The sequence below is a fragment of the Colletotrichum tamarilloi genome (assembly GCF_030869305.1).
Source record: "Colletotrichum tamarilloi strain Tom-12 chromosome Unknown Scaffold_22.1, whole genome shotgun sequence".
NCBI lineage: Eukaryota > Fungi > Ascomycota > Sordariomycetes > Glomerellales > Glomerellaceae > Colletotrichum > Colletotrichum tamarilloi.
In genome coordinates, this window is record NW_026849405.1 from 511656 (window position 1) to 530823 (window position 19168).

General features: G+C 52.1%; 7 protein-coding genes across 7 annotated transcripts; 3 read left to right on the forward strand and 4 right to left on the reverse strand.

The window, feature by feature from the left end:
- Positions 1-1417: 1417 nt before the first annotated feature.
- On the reverse strand, positions 1418-2452 carry CTAM01_07373 (NmrA-like family protein; the record flags this gene model as incomplete). The annotated part of the gene is made up of 1 exon (XM_060523396.1): positions 1418-2452. One exon carries the CDS (start codon positions 2450-2452, stop codon positions 1418-1420), a length of 1035 nt encoding a protein of 344 aa, XP_060382134.1.
- A 960-nt stretch (positions 2453-3412) lies between these two features.
- On the forward strand, positions 3413-6657 carry CTAM01_07374 (WD domain-containing protein; the record flags this gene model as incomplete). Its single annotated transcript, XM_060523397.1, has 3 exons — positions 3413-3740; positions 3810-6506; positions 6563-6657. 3 exons carry the CDS (start codon positions 3413-3415, stop codon positions 6655-6657), a joined length of 3120 nt encoding a protein of 1039 aa, XP_060382135.1.
- Positions 6658-7055: 398 nt separating this feature from the next.
- CTAM01_07375 (solid-state culture specific ATP-grasp domain-containing protein) lies at positions 7056-7253 on the reverse strand (the record flags this gene model as incomplete). Its single annotated transcript, XM_060523398.1, has 1 exon — positions 7056-7253. The coding sequence occupies one exon, from the start codon at positions 7251-7253 to the stop codon at positions 7056-7058; it is 198 nt and encodes a 65-aa protein (XP_060382136.1).
- A 2347-nt stretch (positions 7254-9600) lies between these two features.
- On the forward strand, positions 9601-9993 carry CTAM01_07376 (uncharacterized protein; the record flags this gene model as incomplete). The annotated part of the gene is made up of 1 exon (XM_060523399.1): positions 9601-9993. One exon carries the CDS (start codon positions 9601-9603, stop codon positions 9991-9993), a length of 393 nt encoding a protein of 130 aa, XP_060382137.1.
- A 1949-nt stretch (positions 9994-11942) lies between these two features.
- CTAM01_07377 (uncharacterized protein) lies at positions 11943-14018 on the forward strand (the record flags this gene model as incomplete). Its single annotated transcript, XM_060523400.1, has 1 exon — positions 11943-14018. One exon carries the CDS (start codon positions 11943-11945, stop codon positions 14016-14018), a length of 2076 nt encoding a protein of 691 aa, XP_060382138.1.
- Positions 14019-14323: 305 nt separating this feature from the next.
- CTAM01_07378 (uncharacterized protein) lies at positions 14324-17686 on the reverse strand (the record flags this gene model as incomplete). The annotated part of the gene is made up of 1 exon (XM_060523401.1): positions 14324-17686. The coding sequence occupies one exon, from the start codon at positions 17684-17686 to the stop codon at positions 14324-14326; it is 3363 nt and encodes a 1120-aa protein (XP_060382139.1).
- A 1036-nt stretch (positions 17687-18722) lies between these two features.
- CTAM01_07379 (uncharacterized protein) lies at positions 18723-18929 on the reverse strand (the record flags this gene model as incomplete). The annotated part of the gene is made up of 1 exon (XM_060523402.1): positions 18723-18929. One exon carries the CDS (start codon positions 18927-18929, stop codon positions 18723-18725), a length of 207 nt encoding a protein of 68 aa, XP_060382140.1.
- Positions 18930-19168: the final 239 nt, after the last annotated feature.

Consider the following 19168-nt stretch of genomic DNA (forward strand, 5'->3'; position numbering starts at 1 on the left):
GCATCTACCGACGGCATTGCGACCCCAATCCCGGGCCAAGCACCAACTGTGTAATGTCATCAAGAAGACAAAAAGCGTTCCTAAGCCGGGTGAGGAAGTCTTTCCCGTGTCTCCCGTCCCACACGGCGTTGGAAATCCCCGCATTTGAGTCTTGAGTTGCGTCCTTCTCAGTCCCTGATTCCCTGTGGTTTCCCGCCTTTGCCTATTTCCCCCCCCTGGCGGCCAGCTCCGATCCACCATTCTCTTAACCAGCTGTCAAAATAGGCTTAACCTCGAAGTGGGTTTTGAAACGTTCGGGCTGTCCCTATCATTCTGCCACGGGGGTTTGTCTGCGCTCCGGTGGGCTGCAACCTGTCTGGGGGAGAGGCAAAAGCAAAGCCGCCTTTCAGCTTAAGCGCCTGCTGCGAAGCTTACAGGTTGCCTCGTTAGCTACCTTCTCCATGGGGTTACAGCTCAGCCGTGGCGCGTTCGTCCCATCGCCGGGAGATCAGCGTAGGTAATCATTCAGTGGGTGGAGAAGTCATCAATCTTCTCCCTCGCGATTCCAGTGTGGTTTCCCGTGACTGTACTTCCCGTTTGTACTCATCAAATACAGCAGCTCCGGGTGGGAGCTTGTAGTCTACTTTAGGTATTTAATAGAGCACAAGCCAGTAAATAATCCGGCCGCGAGCCAAATTGATTGCACCATATCAACAAAGTTAGAAGTTTCCTAGCTGTCGAAGCTCCATCTTCATTTCTCGCAACCGGTTTCCAAGCGAACTTGCTTAACCTTAATCAAGCTTCAGTGGGGGATATGTGCCCCTTGAAAACAGGGATCAAGTGCCGCTCACCCGATGCCGGACAATCTGATTCGAGGCATATCTCTCTGCCTGATTGTATGTAGTCTTTAGCTGTTGTCGGAGACGCCCGGACGTGCTTGCACCTTCTCCTTGGGTTCTTGGCTTTCCATGTTGTCAGGCTTGCATGTGATGCAGTGCGGCCACGGGTTGTTGTGCCCGCATCGGCGTTGATGCTCAATCAGGCAAGACATCTAAACGTCGGATGCTTCGCTTAAGAATTGGTTGCCAGCGAGTTGCGATATCACGAGTTTTTTCGTCGGCGTCGGCCGGTGTATACTATCTTTCAACATGTTATCGCGAAGGCATGGGTTCGACACGGACCAAGGACTATAGACGGAGCCGACAGTGTCGAGATAATAAGATTCATGAAAACCATGGATATCAGATAAGCCAAAGTCCAAAGACATCTGCCGCAAGTAGCAAAACAAGGGGTCAGTTCCATGGAAATGCCGTAGCATGTTCATATAGCAATGGTTCGAACGAAACACTGATCAATCGTTTGGAAATGAGGAGGAAAACTGCCGGCTAGCTTATCCTGCGTTTCGTAACAATAAAGGTGTTGCGACTGCATAACTACACTAAGCCGATTGAAAGGCCTTGCTCCAGTCCTGTGCTGAAAGCCATTCGTCGACTTTGACCGTTCCAATCCTATTTTCTAGACCTCCGGGTAATGTCAGGAGCTGTTTCCATTCTTCAACTTTCTCTCCAAAGAGACCATATTCTGCGAGCCAGACCCAGCTCTCAGGAGCCTCACGACCTAGCGGCGATTCGGCCGCCATCTCTTCGACATTTCTTTGCACAAAAACAAAGTCCCGACCCGTTTCCCTACGTAGAAACTCGACGCACTCTCCGAGCGACTTCATCTCGTCGTAAGCCGCCAGGATTGTACCCGCTGGCGCATCAAGAACCAGAGCCCTGACAAAATGTCCGGTGCTGGACGAAGCATCGATGAATGGTATAAGATTGTCGTCACTCACGGGCCCCTCGAACTCGACTTTTCCTGTCACTGGATTGAATTTGGGTCCGAAATACGAGTCGGGTAAAATATTGGAGTTGTAGAATCCAACCAAAATCTGTGAAGTCTTGGCCCAGAGTGTGGGATGTTCTTGTCGAATATATTGGAGAACGTTGGCTTTGCCGTCAAAGTGGTGAACGTGCTTCAGCTTTCCTTGACTGAGTTGGGAGACAGGTGGGAGACTGCTAAAGACGAAGCGCTCTAGAGTCGGTATTTCGGCTGCCGCTATTGCAATATTTCTGCCCCAAGTCTCCTCTAGATCCCGAGTAGCAATAGCGAGGTCAATTTCTTCGCTTTGGACCCTGTGTTTGACCTCTTCGGTCTTGATCGCACTCCAGAAGTCTGTCACTGCAAAGATCGCCGTTGCGTCTTCGAACGCTGACTTGAGCTCCGAGACGGAGCCGAGGGAGGCAGAGACCATTTCCGCTCTAAGCTTTGATAATTTGACCGCGGACTCAGAGGATGGATTTCGAGTTACACCTCGTACGTGCCAATAGTTCGACAAGGTTGTGTCGTTCAGAAATGCTCGAACTACAGAGCCACCCTGATTTCCGGTAGCGCCCAGGACGACCAAGATCTTCTTCTCGTGCGAACTCATGTTGGATTGCGGCGTGGCTTTTTGATTATGCAAGAAGGTCAGCGTGGTACAAGTATGTATTGGAAAGCACATGAGGGAAAATACCAATTCGTTAATCTTTATAGAAATCCGAAAGATTTGAGGCTAAGTCGTTTCTAAACGGAGTATTTCAGCCATGACTGATGGATAACGTTACCGCTGTATAAGGGGATTCGGGCAGATTTTGTCAGCTTGATTTGTTATGATCCTGCCGTGGCATGGTTCGCTGACTAGATTCCCAAGGTAAAGACATGAAGATAAAGATGGATGAACAGACAGACCGATTTTGGGCTAATTATCACGGAAATGTGGATCCTCGAGGAGGAATTGCGAGCCGACTCCGCTCCGCGATAACGCCGCCAAGATGCTCCACCAAGATTGTCCGGCTCCGGGGACTTGAACGGAAGGAAGGCGATTACCTCATCTTGCACCCTCCGCTCCTTCTTGGTTCGTAAGGTAATTACCTACCTTAGGTACTAAGGTAGGTAAGGTACTCCATGCATGGTGTGAGTAGTGGTACGTAGATTGAGGAGGGTCATTAATCCGTCCCGAGTCTATGTGAGACCGCGAAGGTGGTCTGTGCAGCAGCTCAAGACGGGACGTACCTTTGCAGTTTTGGTGTCAATTGGCCGCTCATTTAGCGTACGCAGCAGCAGGAGCTTTGGACGCGAATTCCAGGGCGTCCGGGCTCCGCAGAACGCGTTTTCTTGGGATTCAATCAACCCCAATTTGTGCCCACCTGTTTGGCTTGTCGCCGTTTTTTGCGTATTCAGCTTTAAGTTCCCCCAGCTTCACTATCACCAACCACATCGTGGCGCATCAATCGCAACGCCTTACTCATCGACGAGAAGTTCAGCAACACCCCGATCGACGTCGCATTCTCGTACAGACCCTCCTTCGCGACCGTGGACCTGGTCTAAATGACACTGGGAGCCATTCGCGATGCGCGTCATTAAGCCTACGTGGCTGAGCCATTCCGGCGAGCAGAAGGACTTCGAGGTGTACAGCTGTCACGTATCCTCCGATGGGAAACGACTTGCGACCGCTGGAGGCGATGGCCATGTCAGAGTGTGGTCAACCGAGGCCATCTATGGCGATGCGAATGGTGACGCAGAAGGCAAGCCGAGACAGCTCTGCCACATGAGCCATCACCTCGGCACCATCCACTCTGTTCGCTTCTCTCCAAATGGTCGATATCTCGCATCAGGTGCCGATGACAAGCTTATTTGCGTCTACCATCTTGACAAGAACCCTCCGGTCGCTTCTTTTGGTAATGCGCTCCTGCCGAAACCCAATGCGCTATGCCCTCGACGTGACGGATGCTAATGCAATATTACAGGACTTGGCGCCGAACCCCCACCGGTCGAGAATTGGAAGACGTACAAGCGACTCGTCGGACACGAGAACGATGTCCAGGACCTTGCCTGGTCCTACGATTCCTCCATACTGGTGTCGGTTGGCTTGGACTCCAAGATTGTGGTCTGGTCGGGCCACAGCTTCGAGAAGCTCAAGACCATAACCGTCCACTCAAGTCACGTAAAAGGCATCACGTTCGATCCTGCAAACAAGTTCTTTGCGACCGCCAGCGACGATCGAACAATTAAAATCTTCCGTTTTACGCCACCTGCACCGAATGCGACGCAACATGATATGGTTAACAACTTTGTGTTGGAGCAAACAATCAGCGGGCCCTTTAAGAGTTCACCGTTGACTACTTACTTTCGGCGATGCTCCTGGTCTCCTGATGGGAACCACATTGCCGCTCCAAACGCCGTCAATGGTCCTGTCAGCTCAGTCGCGATAATTGAACGAACACGATGGGACAGTGAGATCAACCTAATCGGCCACGAAGGGCCGACCGAGGTCTGCATGTTCTCGCCACGCCTGTTTCATACGGAGAATCCGGCGGAGCAACCAGACAACAATGCCTTGGTCACTGTTATAGCCTCAGCAGGCCAAGACAAGACCCTGAGTATCTGGAATACGAACACCTCACGACCTGTAGTCATTCTTCAGGATGTAGCCAGCAAATCCATTTCTGACTTGGCTTGGTCACCCGACGGAACTACCATTTTCGCCGCCAGCTTGGACGGCACACTTCTCGGAATATCATTCGATCACGGGGAGCTTGGTTGGGTTGCGGACGCTGGCGAAAATGACAAGGCTCTTCAGAAGTACGGCGCGTCAAGGAAAGGCATGGGTATCGCAGAGGACATAGAAGGTCTGAACCTGGAGAATCAAAGTAAAGCTGGCGAGTCTCGAGCTGCAGAGTCAAGGATGGGCGCCTTGATGGGTGACCCGGGTTCCTCCAAAGGGGCAACGCCTGCGACTAACGGAACCAAACCGGTTGGCAATGGGACAGCCACGGGCACATCAACGCCGAGGCCCACCAACGGCAACGTCGAGCCAGAGAAAGAGAGGGAAAAGCCTGCAGAAGAGAATGGCGATAAGTCGGGGGAGAGGGTCAAGGAGCTCAAGTCCCGGGTGACGGTTGGCAAGGACGGTAGGAAACGTGTTGCGCCTCTCCTTGTATCCTCATCCGGCACCGGCCAATCGTCTCTCCCTCAAACCCAGCTAGTGGGCTCAACATCGACATCGAAGGCTGCACAGAACGATACACCCCAGACCATCTTGGACCTCGAAAGACCATTCGAGGGTCTTCCCAAAGGTGGCGTTGCTGCCATGCTGCTCGGAAATAAGCGCAAGACCCCAGTCATCGAGGGCGAGGACGAAGAGGATCCCGCATCAAAGCGGCAGGCAACGGGGCCAACGCCAGTGGTACTGAACGGCGTCGATGGCGTCGAGCCAGCTTCGGTCGTGCCGGCTGCTTACGGCGTTGTACCCACACCCGAGTATCTTAGGCCTGCGGTGTTGAATCCATCGATTGCCTTTGCGCAAATTCGGCTGGCTGTACCCAAAGTCAGATCTCAGATTGTGAGGCCCCTCGAACGAGGGGTCTTGCTCCCGGAAAGCAGCACAGATGACGCCTCCAAGGTGCCCGAAAACATCATCCTTGAAGCCCGAAACCCTGCTCAAATCAGGGACCCCTCATTCATTTCTGCTACCAAGCGTGGGACGCTTCTTTGGCAGGACTACCTGCCGAGAGCAGTCATCCTTGTCACTGGCAACAAGAATTTCTGGGCAGTGGCATGCGAAGATGGCAGTATCTACACCTGGACACCCGCTGGACGACGCTTGATGAACCCGATCATCATGGAATCCCAACCAGTCATCCTCGAATGCCGCAATAATTATTTGCTTTGCATCAATGCTGTTGGTTTGTGCCACGTCTGGGACCTACAAAGGCAAGCAGCCCTGCATCCCCCAGTATCACTAGGCCCCGTCCTCGAACTCGCGACAACGTCGCTCAACCTCAATACAACAACACCAGGTCCCGGCATCACATCAGCTCAACTGAACTCGGCTGGCCACATTGTGGTGACGCTGACCAACGGAGACGGCTACTGCTACACCCGGGACATGTTCACATGGCAGCGGGTAAGCGAAGCCTGGTGGGCTGTTGGCTCCCAGTACTGGAACAGTAACGACTCATCGATTGGCGCTCTGCAGTCGACTGCCGTTGGACCCGTCACGCCCGCGAAGCCCAAGGACGACAGTACAGCCAACGTTTCCGCCGGTATCATTCCCTACCTCGAAAGGCACACAACGAATGAGTTCCTTCTCAAGGGTCGCGCCTACACCTTGCAGCGCATCGTCAAAATGTTGTTGACAAAAGACGGCTTTGAGGGCTTTGAATCAACGGTGAGTATTGCTCATCTTGAAAACCGCATTGCCGCCGCTCTACACCTGGATGCAAGGGACGAGTTCCGGCTCTACTTGTTCATGTATGCGAAGCGTCTTGGTGCCGAGGGTCATCGAGGCAAGGTTGAAGAGCTCCTTAACAGCCTGCTCGGCGGTATCTTAAGAGACAAGGACGAGAAGCCAAGCGAGGGCGGCCGGGGTTGGTTCAGCCAGGAGGACGAGATATGTGGCTGGGATCGCAAGGAGCTCCTGAAGGGCGTTGTCATGATTCTCGGTAAGTTGATTCACTGATTCACTCTTCATGAGGTAGCCATGCTAACAATCGTTCAGGCAAATTCAGGGAACTCCAACGACTGACCATCCAGTATGCTCGTGTCCTCGACCTCAATCTCGAGAGTGACGGTGCAATGGAGATCGAGCCATGAGGGATCGGCTGAAGGATTGAAAGTCTGGTCTGATAACGAAGACGCAGCGTTTGTATAGTATACCTACCAAGTAACCTTACTGGTAGTTGGCATGATGAGAAGCAAAAAAGCCGGCAAGGCGTCTTCGTCGGCAGGTTTCGGGAGTCGGCGTACCTATTGGGTGTTTATGAATGGGGTGGACACGGCGAGCCAGGCATCATCTTTTTACGCTGGCCTTACTTTTGGGGTGGGTTGGGCGTGGTCAAGATATAGTTCTAGTTGAGCTCAAGCTCGTGAATATCATTCCATATTACTTTCTCACGTGCTCGCAAAGCTTCGCCTAATTTGTCCCGGCCAAGTTCCTCTATCTCAAGTATTGTCCGTTGTCTATCTGAGAAAACATTCTCAGGCCTCGGAAGTCAGAATCTACCCACCATAGCTCTTCCACTTCCTCGTTTGCTTATACAGGAACACTGGAAAGTCACCTCCGTCAAATCTCGAACCCTCTTCATCGCCGTCCGTAACCCATCCACATCTTCAGCACCGACAGCCACGTCAGCCAGGCCACAGCCCGTGCCCGGATCATCGTACCAGCTGATCACGCACATCGTCCCCATACCAAATTTCTTCTGGAAGAACTCGATGAAAGCGTCGCAGGACTTCTTGTAGCTGTTGGAGAAGGAAGATGCGCTCCAGCGGCCACGGGCTGTGAAGTGATTTCGTGGGAGGGGGAGGCACATTGAACCTGAGGTTCTGATGTTGAGGTCGACAATGTGGAAGTTGAAGAAGTCGGGGGCACATGTTAAGATTTAAATAATGGCGTCTCGTGTACCTCGCGGTATATTGCAGGTCTCTGTCCTAGCATCAAAATCTTTATTGAAGTTGTTTTTCTAGCATGAAAAGAACAAACAAAAGATAGCTTTGCCACTAACCAAGCGAACGGACCAAACAGTCCAAAGTTATTCTGATATAAAACACGGGGAAATCCTTTCAACGCTTCGTTGGACTTTAATTGGCGTGATAGGGACATAGTTCGTGGCAGAGATGGCAAGATGCTCATTTCAAGTGAACGAATCTTCAGCTGTCGCTGTGCCGATCTTTGATTATGCTGCTTTTCGGAGCTACATATGGTAAATGACGATATGTAAAAAGCTGTTTCCTTTTCCGATTGTTGCAACCTGCTTTAGCCCATCCCCGTCTTGCCATATTGCTAGAGAAGCTATTATGTGTCTTTAACAACTCAGGTAAGTGAAACCTGAGCTTTCCGCATCCAAATTTTCCACTGCGCATCAACCTACTACTCCACGACCTGATTCATTGATAATCTTTCTGCAATGTCCAACATTACGCGTGTAGTAGGCCATGGGCTGTGTCAAGGGATGTCTAGCAGTGGAAGCCAAGTTGAGACTGCGAGAAAAGGGGGAAAGATTCAAGATAGCAGTTTATTTCTTGTTTAGAAAGCCCTCTAACAAGACGGGCGAATTGGAGAAATCTGGATAAAAAGGACAAGTTGCCATAATCAGGCGTGAAACCCACGTCTTCATTGTTGCTTGGGACTAGGTAAGTTAAACGCAGTATCAATCCATTAGGTATGTTATACTACAGCGTACCTCAACATAAGGTACCATGCTAGACCCATGATGGTCACAGAACTCATTGAAAGATCAGTTGGCCGGGGATGAGGTCGGCGTGCTCAGAGCAGCAGTGACAAACCAAGGCCAGCCGCATCAGGTGCACTGCTATATGGGAGGTTACGCAACTAGGTCTATAGCAACTATGAACGATTCAGCGTGGAGAAGCACATGTACAGGGATAAGCATACAGGTCACAAAGCTTGTGTTCTGAGAACTTACTATCCCCAGATGAGTCCATTCACTTGAACAGCTAGAGAGGATGAAGTTTGGTAGAAGTGGCCCGCCTCGATCTTAGAATCGCACACCGCATGACTTGCGGCATCCGATCATCCGAGTTGCCTGTCGCTAGCATGAACCCAACTAAATTTCAACATTTAATTCGGAGGTGAGGTACGAATGACTCAAGTCAGCGGTTGATAAGGTTGCATACAATGACGCTGACGCTCCCCTTCGAGTGAAGGTCCAAAGGCTGATGATTTTAATGTATGTTAGGCGAAGAAAAAACACAGCAAACGTGGACAAGCCAAGGAATTTCGCGGGATATCTTCTTCTCGCGATCAACAGATCATTTATCCTGAATGGATATCCTCCCCAATGTGCTCCAACCATTTCGCGTGTAATACGAACGGCTAGCGAAGATTGCAGCGGTGTTTAATCATTTAAGCTTTGTAAACCTTGCGTGGTTCAAGAGGTCTAATTGTACGTACTTCGTTGGTCCGAGTCCCAGTTTACAGAGGTTCGGAGCCGAATAACTCGCTTTCACATAACCCTGTTCCAGCCGCCAATTGCAGCAATAACACTTTGTAGAGCTTTGGGCCTTTGGCTTGTCTTGTACTGAATCATGTGTACCCGAATACGCGGGCTAATACCGCGTGGATTTTGTGTGTACGGGATAGCCGATAGGACCGAGGCCACCCAACCAAGCTGTTGATCATCGTTCGCGAAATTTATCCTGCCGATATCCGTTCACCGGTGGGATGCTTCGCTGTAGTGGGGTTCTAGAGACAGGTGAGCAAATCAGGGACTCAGTAGCATTAAACGTCGACCCGCCGGTACAAGTCATGTACAACATGTGAGGCATAGCGTGTTCTTGAATACTATCGAGGAAATTACCATGGCGAGGTAGTGTCCTTGAATCCATTGTGTGCGAGTATTTGAGTCAACAGTTTGGCTTGATATATCGAGTTTCCAAGACAGCAACTCTTTATCCCCAAGACTGTTAAGGCTTCTCATAATATTGTACATCAGTCTGAAATCAACCCTTCATCTAACCCAAATTCACGGCAAAATCCCTACAAAAACAGATCAATAAGGCACCCAGACAACAAAAATGAAGTTCCAAGCCATCCTGCTCCTCGCAGCCAGCGCTATCGCCGCACCTACACCAGAAGCAGTTGCTGAGCCTGCACCTGCCGTTGTTGGCGCCACAACCAAGGCCCAGCGTCTCCTGTGCTCTGGTCTCTGGACTGGTAACGACCTCAGCTTCGGAGACCTCAAGTGGGCCATCAACAACCGCAGAGATGAGCTGCAGCTCAAGGCCGGATGGTGGAACGAGGTCAACACCGCCTGCAGATCGACAGATGGCAGGAACATTGCGCAAAATGGCATTTGGATCACGTACAACCACGCACGCAGCAGCCAGGCGAAGACTACACTGAAGTTCAATGGTGCGGTTGTCTGTTCGCCGCAGAGCAGCTGGAACCTAAAGTGCGACAAGGCATAAGAGCCAACATCCACGAAGAAAGAGGTGGTTGATGCAGAGTGCTCTCAAAGCTTTCGTATGATATACCTAGCGATGCCTTTTCAACAAAGAGGCAGCATCTGAATAATTACAATCATTAATGAGGCAATTTTTATCATAATGATATCTGTCTGGGCCTGTGACTCTTTCTAGAAGACCCACCGTATCCCTCACTCACGTGTCGTCTGTCCACTTAACTAGAGTGATGAAGTTCGTAACTTGGGAATAGCGGGCGTCTTGAGCAAGGCGATGTTTATAAACAGGTGTTGTTCAAATGGAAGCTCCGGGAGCACATGGTACCCTGGCCGGAAAAGGTCTGATTCCACAATTGTGGCGTCTATATCAGTGGGCAGCTAATAGCTCACAGCTGCTAATCCCACGAAAAGATGCAGCCCATATCACTCCCACAATGGCCTGGTCAACGCCCGCTCTCTCCGACGCCCATACTGCCAGGTCTTCTACAACAACTTGGTCGCATACAATAGGACAAGGTCCCAAAGAACCATTGTTATCATAGTTGCTGCAGACAAACTTTACGAGATCTGATTGGCTTGCCATGTATTGAGTCATTTTGCACCGGTGGAAGGAAATAAGGCGTCACTTCTCGGACAGCCAATCTCATCTGCTAGGTGAAAATATGTAGCTCAAAGGTGACCGCAGACCTTGATAATGTGCAAAGAAACTATAACGAGACCCCCACGATTGTCGAGGTATTATGTCTCGAAGACTGTGCTTCCATTTTTCTCACCGGCTCCAGCCAAGAACGCGATGATCGCCGTCTGGCGGTCATCTCTTCGCGTAAGGAACGCGACAGAGATTGCGCATTCGAGAAATGATGGGCATCACGAATGCTGATCTTAGTTTCTTGGGAAATAAGGGGCTCGGAGAATGTTATCTTTCGAAGTTCCTCCGCTATGGTAAGTCAAAAGGTTTCACACAAGCTGCCGGGTCTGGGAGCTGAATGCAGTCAGGGTCTCAGATGAAATTGCTGGAATTTGACCAGTGGTAACGAAGACTCCACAACTAGCAGTCAATAACATTTTACCAGCCGAGCGATAATTGGGCGACAAACGGGCGCGTCTTTGCCTAAGTTAGTAAGTCTTCTGCGGGGAGACGTCTGCAACCCCGGCAGTGACTTTCAAAGTCGATATGAACTCCACGCGGGGAAAGATATGACCGCTTTCGGCCATATGGCTCAGTAGATTATCCATTCTAAGCGAAGAGCTTAGGGGTAAACTGACAGAGACAAGGACCATTCCTTTTGGGGTAATCTGTGCCCTGCGCGCGGGATATGTCTCGAATTCACCTCCTTCGCCATTTTGGGTCGTAACGCAGAAGCCAATCGGACTCATCTATACCCTTCGGCCGACGCGGGAGGGCTGCCTGTGGCTGGCTCAACTACGACAGCTAGGGATGCAAGCATGAGGACCCTGGCGTTTACCGACATCGCCTAGCCTCTCTCAACAGGCACATCAGGTCTCGGCCTACCCTGCAGATCACGAAGCTATGAATGTTGCTTCATCGCCATCGCAAGCCATCGCAAGCCATTGCAAGCCATCAAATTTGCCGGGAAGCTTCTTCGAGAGGAAATGGACAGAGGATGGGATCTTACTAGTTGATACTGCGCTGCTTTTGGATTTCAGCCATCCGCCATACTTCAGCTGTGTCTCAGCCTACCAGAAACAAAAATTAATAGGATCATGCCCATACGAGCGGCACTGATGATCATTCTTTGTGAATAGCTGAAGCTGAGGTAACGGAAAAGCTAGTCCGGTAAGTCCAAGGCCTTAAAAGTCCCGTGTCGCATGTGCGTTGTCGCCTGCCCAAATGCGGCTTGACAAATTTGTTGATATTCCCCTTACCCCATGGCCGAAGGCTTCTACCTGTCTTTAGATTCTACTCTTGCTTCACATTTTGGACTACACAGCAACATGGCGACCACTCATGACCATGACCATGGCCACTCCCAGACTCACTTGGGAGTAGACATTGACATCCCGACGCCGATCACTCCGGGCGAGTCGGATTTGCTGACGAGCGAGATGTCGGGTCTCAGCATCAACGAGCGAAGCCGACCTCGTCTTCTCCCGTCTTACCCATCCGCAACATCTCCTCGTACAAGCAGTCCTACTGGGTCCGTTAGGAGCGCGTATACTACCAGGCGTCGTGTCAGTCGACGGTCCTATAGCAATGAGTTCCATTCAAGCTCCCACAGCTCCAGCTTCAGTTCTGAAGTATCGAAGGAGCTCACTCGCCAGGCAGAGCTTGAGTTCGCGGCGCTCACGGAACTCATGTCTAGCATGTCGAGACGAAGCATGTCGTTGCGCGAAGTCTGGAGCAAGATCATCACCGAGCGCGAGTCTGTCTACTCTGAGATGCATCGCATGACTGAGCGCTACGAGGAGTTGACCGAGGTCATGGAGCGCAAGGAGAGGGAGCACAGTCACCACAACCACGAGCATGAAGGCCAGAAGCAGGAGCTTGTCAAGGTGCGGCTGGAGCTCACTGCAGCCATCAACAGCGCTTCGAAGTTCAAGCTGGAGCTATCTGCACGAGACAACGAGTGCAAGACCCTCCGACATGAGATCGCCGAAGCCAAGGATACCTACACCTACATCAAGAAAGAACACGAAGAGCTGAAGAAGACCTCTGAGCAGACGAGACTCACCTTAGTGGCGACTACAGCTGCCCGTGCCGATCTTGAGGATCAGTGTGGCAAGCTGCGAGGCGAGCGTGCGGACATGGACCTGAAGCTCACCGAGCTGACTTCCAAGCACGAGGAGATTACTACCAAGTTCGAGTCGACTCATAAGGAGCTAATAGACATCAGGAAGAGCCACCTGATACTCAAGGAGGAGAAGCACGAGTGGCTCCACAGGCGGGGCGAGCTTGAGGACCATATCCGCAAGTGCGACCACAAGTACGATGAGCTGAAGCGGAAGTACAAGGAGATAGAAGAGCTGTACGAGAAGAAGAAGTCTGAGGTTAAGGAGCAACAGGAGACCATCATCAGAGTCAAGAACGAAAAGGAGGAGGCCATCACCAAGGTCAAGAGTGAGAAGGAAGAAGCCATCACCAGAATCAAGAACGAAAAGGAGGAGATTATCATCAAGATCCGGAACGAAAAGGAAGAGCTCGATCAGTGCATCATCAGACTCAAGCGTGAGCTTGAGGAAGAGCACTGCCGGTGGGAGGCGGCCGAAGACAACTGTGGCAAGTGGAAGCTCAAGTGGGAGCACTGCGACCGTGAAATCATTTCCCTCCGCGAAGAGATCTCCCGCATCGAGATCACACGCACCGAACTGCGGGAGACCATTACGAAGAAGACAGAAGAGCTTCGTCTTCTCATCATCGAGAAGAAGCGCCTCAAGGACGAGGGCGAGCGTGCCGTCGGTCGCGCCAACGAGAACCATCGTCAGCTTCTTCTTGTGCAGGAGACCCTCAGCCACACTGAGACCATTCTCAAGAAGTCGCAAGAGGAGATCCACACCAAGACGGAGCGCATTGAGCGTCTCGACTGCGACCTAAGCGACTGCAGGAAGCAGATCGAGAAGCTCCAGATTGAGATCGAGAGTCACCAGTCCGCCTCAGCTGTGCTCAAGATCGAGGTCGAGTCGCTCAACAGCAGGTGCGGCGCCCTCAAGGCCAAGTGCCAGGAGTGGGAGGTCAAGTACGAGGAGGCATACGAGAGCATCACCGAGATTGAGGAAGGAAGCTCCAGCTATGAGTACGAGATCTCGGCCATGCGCACCATGCTCCGCGAGGCGCGGGAGCAGAAGGAGACAGCCATTACTGCGCGCAACACAGCGGATCGTGAGCGTGACGAGGCTGTGGTAAGATTCGAGGAGAAGTGCAGGGCGATGGAGAGGTTGGAGGAGAGGATGAGTGCGCAGATGCATGAGATGAACTCGCGATCTGGAACCAAGACTATTACGACGAGTACCACTCGCAAGTCGGGTCATCGGGTGAATAGTAGCGGCAGCGGCGTCATCTGCGTTGAGACCTGACATGGTGATCGTTGGCAGGATCGTGGGCATAAGATTTCGACCTGGCAACAGCTTTTTTCTTTGTAAACTTCATAAACATGACCGGTTCCAAGTTATTGAATGGTCATTAAGCTAGTGCTAGTAATATCACACTTACACTCCAAGTACCCTCCCTCGCTTTGCCCAAGCGGCCTTGATTCATAGCCTAGTGTGTGAGAAATTCATCAGATCCATTTGAATGCTCATGGTAATAACTCTTATTATATCTGATTCAATTCGCCTTTTGGTATATCTCCGTAGTTTCAACCTAGGTCGTGGGTATTATGTTAATCTCGCTTGCCTTTTCCTCTAGCATCGTCCTCATCACTGCTCGTCAGCGTTGCCTCACTTGGATTGATCCTGAAGCTAAAGTCCACAACACCAACCAAACTGCTCACAGACCGCACCAAGCCCTCCAAGTCATCGCACACAAGCGAGCTGCAAACCTGCAGCACCGCGAACTCGGTATATCCGTGTTGCTCTACGTTCCTTACGTCGAGAATACTTCCGCTGCCAAGAGGGCTGACCATCTCCGATAACTCGGCCATACCCCCAATCGTTGAAGTGTCACTCGTCGGCGACTCCACCACTGATCCCACCACGCTGGGCCTCCGACCTGAAGGGCGCACTTCAGACCCTGTGCGGGTGTGGACCGTGACAAGCCTGTGCTCGAGCTCACTGCCTCTTCTTTGCATGGTCCGCGGCTCTGGGTCCGGACCTTTGAGGTGGAGGAGCTTGCGGGTGAGCTCATTCGGTCTCGGAAGTTGCATAAAGGGCGGCAGTGATTGACCCGACAGTAGTGAGTTGGACAGGAGCGTGAGCGTGGAGAGAATGGTATGTTGCGTCGGCTCAATTCCTGCAAGGACCTGATTGAGAGCGCGCAGCCAGGCCCGGTCACTGTCGGAAGAGGGACTGGCTGGCCTGTCACGCGGCTTCCATGTGATGGTGTAAGCAATCAGCGTCAGGTACCGCATGGTGCTGGTTGACCGTCTGATGATATCTTCGTATGTGGCCCTAGGGAATTTGCCGCCGATATCGGGTTCCCATTTCTGCCATTGCGCATGCTGATCCAAGCTAGGGAGCAACAGTAACAGCTTGCCTAGGATGCGACGCCTTTCCTTCTCCATCTTGTGAGCAGGTGTGCCGGGCTTCTTGATGTCACCGTGAGTCTCTTCCATCGTCGCCTTGATTGTCTCAGTTACGACACTGAAGTAGTTGGCGAGGAGATAGAGCGAGGCGCTGAGATCCCGTCGGAGCCAGCGCCGGTCGGTGATCGGAGCCGGGAAAATGGTCCAGATAAATGCGATGAAACAACCGGCCGCTACACAGGCAAGACGATAAGGTGCCAGAAGGTATGTAGGATAGTACGGTTGTCCCGTGGCTGCGGCGGCCTTTTCTCCAATCTTCTGAACCTGTAGCTCATACCCAATGATGAGGACTTGAGTGATAATCGTGATGAGCCACACAGGCATAAACCGCGGATACTTCAAGATGAAGTACTGCTCGATGAAGATGAACAACCAGAGGAAGACGATGACTCCGGCGGTGCGCTCGACAACGATATACCAGATGATGTAGGAGAAAATAACCGCAACGCAGGTTCCGCCGACTCGACATACGAAGCCAAAAATGGACTGGCCGGCCGTGATAGTCATGCCAATGGCAATCATGATCATGGCCCAAACCAAGCGTTGCTCAGTGAAGAACGTCTGTGTGCTCTGCAAGAAAGCCATGATGCCGACGGTCATGGTCGCAATGGCGACCCGGAAGCCAAAGAGCGATTCACCTGATCCGACAAAGCCAGAAAATGCTCTCACCGAGTTCCCAAAGTGTTGCCAGACGCCGTGAGCAGGGAGATGTTCGGGATCCTTCTTCTTGTTATACCCATCACCGGCGTAGACGATGTTCGCGCCCATCTCAGCAATATCTGGCGTCTGCTCGGGGGAAGCGTCCTCGGTGCTGCAGATACCCTTGAACCATTTCTTGATGCGCTTCTGAGAAGGGATGATCAAGCGCTTCTTTGCCATCGTGCCGTCAGCCACCTTTGAGTCTGCGAACATGACTAGGTCCTGCACTGCTTCGCCCAGGGCGAGCATAAGCTTTTCCATGTACAGCATCACATAAAGCTGCGTCTGGTCGCGCTCCCGCATCCTGGTCTCGAGCTTCTTCAGGTGAAGATCCTGTCGTTCCTGTTCTGTCGCGAGCTGCCTCTCCTTCAACCAGTTTCTGAGCAGCTCTCCCTTCTTGTCGTTGAAGTCCTGCACCCTCTCGGCGAGGACTTCGGCGAACCCGGCTTCGCCTGGCTTCGAGGTCGCCTTGGCACCGGCATCCATCTCCACGTCGGCACCCTTCGTCTTCTTCGGCTTGGGTGTGAGTTCGAGGACGATACCGACGTGATCGAGTCCCTGGTCCATTGCTTCCGTCAGGATTTCGAATGGCTCCAGCAATTGGAGCATGATATCGTTCCAGACTCTCTTTTCCCGTTCCTTCTCCGCGTCCGAGTCGCCGTTGCCATCGTTAACACCCCATCCGTGCTTTTCGGAGGCTCGGCGGAAGATGTCGACAATTGTGCTGATGCCGTTCAATGGGATCATGATGCTTCGCAGGCGGTTGAAGATCTCGCCGATATCCTTGGAGTTGAGCTTGCCGTAGGCGATATCCCTCTTGGCGAAGAGGATGTCTCCGTGCATCTTTCCAAACAGTGCCGAAATCGCCAAAGCCGTGGCCTTGAGCTCGCCCGCGGCCTTCGCCTCCTTCGTCATCTCGGGCTTCTTCTGTTTCTTGTTCTTCTTGAAGACGTTGCTGCTCTTCGTCTGGTGACGCTCGAGCATGTCGGGACTGGATAACGTCTTCAAGTAGTTGAGTTGCAGAGCAATAGACTTGCGAACAAGCCCAATGGCACCCTTGAATTCACCGCTCACCACCTTCCTGCTGGAGACGGGGAACACGAAAAGTGAGACACCGGTAGCAATACCCATGGCGCAAAGCATCGCCACGGTCAGCCGCTTTACAAGCGACTCGGCGGCTGCGGTGGTCACCATGAGCGGGCCAAATGTGCAGGCAACGTTCATAAAGATGGAGTAGATCATGACAGGCAGGTTCATCGCAGGGTATTTAGCTCTCAGGGTATTCGAGATCCAAATATTGAAGAACAGCCAGACGCCGCAGACGGCAGACTGACTTGAGTTGTAGACGGGCAATCCGGTGGCTAGTTCCTCGGCGGAGGCGGTGTTCCTTCGCGCCTGGACACCAGACCACAGTGCCAGCATCGACAAGGCGCCACCGATGCAAATTCCGGTGACATTGAGGACGAGGTTCTGGAGGTATTTTCCTCTTGGGAGAATTGCGAGTGCGAGTACTGAGATAATTGGCACGAGATAGCCCAGCGTGGTGAAGTACTGTGCCACGGGCGTGGATTGGTAGATGGCGATGCCGATGAGGGGCGGTAGTGAGCCCTTGAACATCATGATGAGCGTCGGCGCGTCGAGGCCCAATCTCGCCGCCAGACCCGGCTTTGGCGCCGGCTTCTTTGTCGCCTTACTTGCGGTCGTCGGTGACCGCGCCGGGACGCCATCCGGATGAGTCTCAGTCTCTGGGGACTGCGACTCGGTGTATCGGTCAGCGTCCGGCTTCTGTTCGTCGGATGCCATGGTTCCAGTCGTTCTTTGCGTTTACGTTCACGGAATCATCGGCCCCTTGAGCGAACGAGCGTGCAGCTGTTGAATATTCGATTATGTCGTCGTGCCCGTAGATCAGCCAAACATAATGGTCTCTTGATGTCTTGTCTCTGAATGCTGCGATGATTTTGGGTTGAGTTTTCGCCCGGGCCGAGGGTGGGCGGTTTGTTTTGTCTCATTGGAGAATGATGTAATTGCGGAGTTCGCCGCGCCTATCTAGCCTTCTATCTACGCGCAGTACAGAACTCATAGTGTGCACGAATCCAGCACTGCAGGCAAGAGAGTGCCGACAGAGTTTGCGCTAATGCCGTGTTTTGTGGACTTTGTACTCGTTTTCGGTCAAGAGGGGGAGGGAAGATTACGGCGTAATAAGACCCAAAATAGCTGGTGGCCTCTAAGAAGCCTCTACTCAAGGTGAGACGAGTCAGGATTCATGCACAAGCACGGGCCTTCATCTCAACGGTAGGACGGGGTCAGCCTGTGAGATGAAGTGAGATTAGATGAGATTAGCAGATCGTTTAGTCTAGAATCATGTCTTTCGAGTTGTGGAAATGCAGAATCTGCATTCATGATTTTTGCAGAGAGAATCACGATCGTGACCCTCATGAGCATTGGCATGGGAATGTGAATTATACATCTTACTCACGAATTGACACGGGATGAGTAAGCCATACTGACACCTCATCCAGCGGCCATCCGACCCGCGCTGCGATTGAGAATGGGAGGGCGAAGTTGCAGTAGACAGCCTCAGGCAGAGTCGAATGAACAGGTGGTTCAACCCACTGAATCCGGCTCCAAGTCGACTAGGTAAGCACCTCTATCGCAAGCAAGGGCTTAACTGGCGGGCTCATCCTCAGCGCAGCGAAAGCTCAATGAGTCCTTACAAGTTCAATTAATGGCATTGAAAGAACTCCCAGAGAACCATGGTACAGCAGTATTACTCTTTCCAATATTCACAATAACGCTGAATTTCCGTAGACCCCTATCGGAGGAAATGAATGAAAAGAGTTCATTCGCATGTATCACCCCTGCATCTCAGCCCTAGAGGGCTTGAGGACCCCGCCACGTCGACTTCCCAACCACAAGCCGGCCGGCGTGTCCGGCAAAGCATAGTGGCAGAATTATAGCCAGTTCCGAGATCGTCCGCGGAATATTGAGACTGCTCCCCGGAGAGCAACTCCATAGTCTCGCCGAAAACTCCGTCGGCCATCGACATAATGAATGCCAGCCGTCTTGGATGAGTGCCGTGAGGCGGGTTAGGACTGAGGATCCTATGCGACTGCTGATGAATGAGTCAGCCACGCTGCATGTAGCTTGGTGTCGGCTGGACAACACCACCATTTTCCCCGCACCCCGGATTCACTCCGGCAAGACGCCGCGCTGGCGATTAGCACCGGGGCCGTTGAGGCGAATCGAGGTGGGGAAAGCTGAGAGCCGCTTCTCAATGATGGTGCA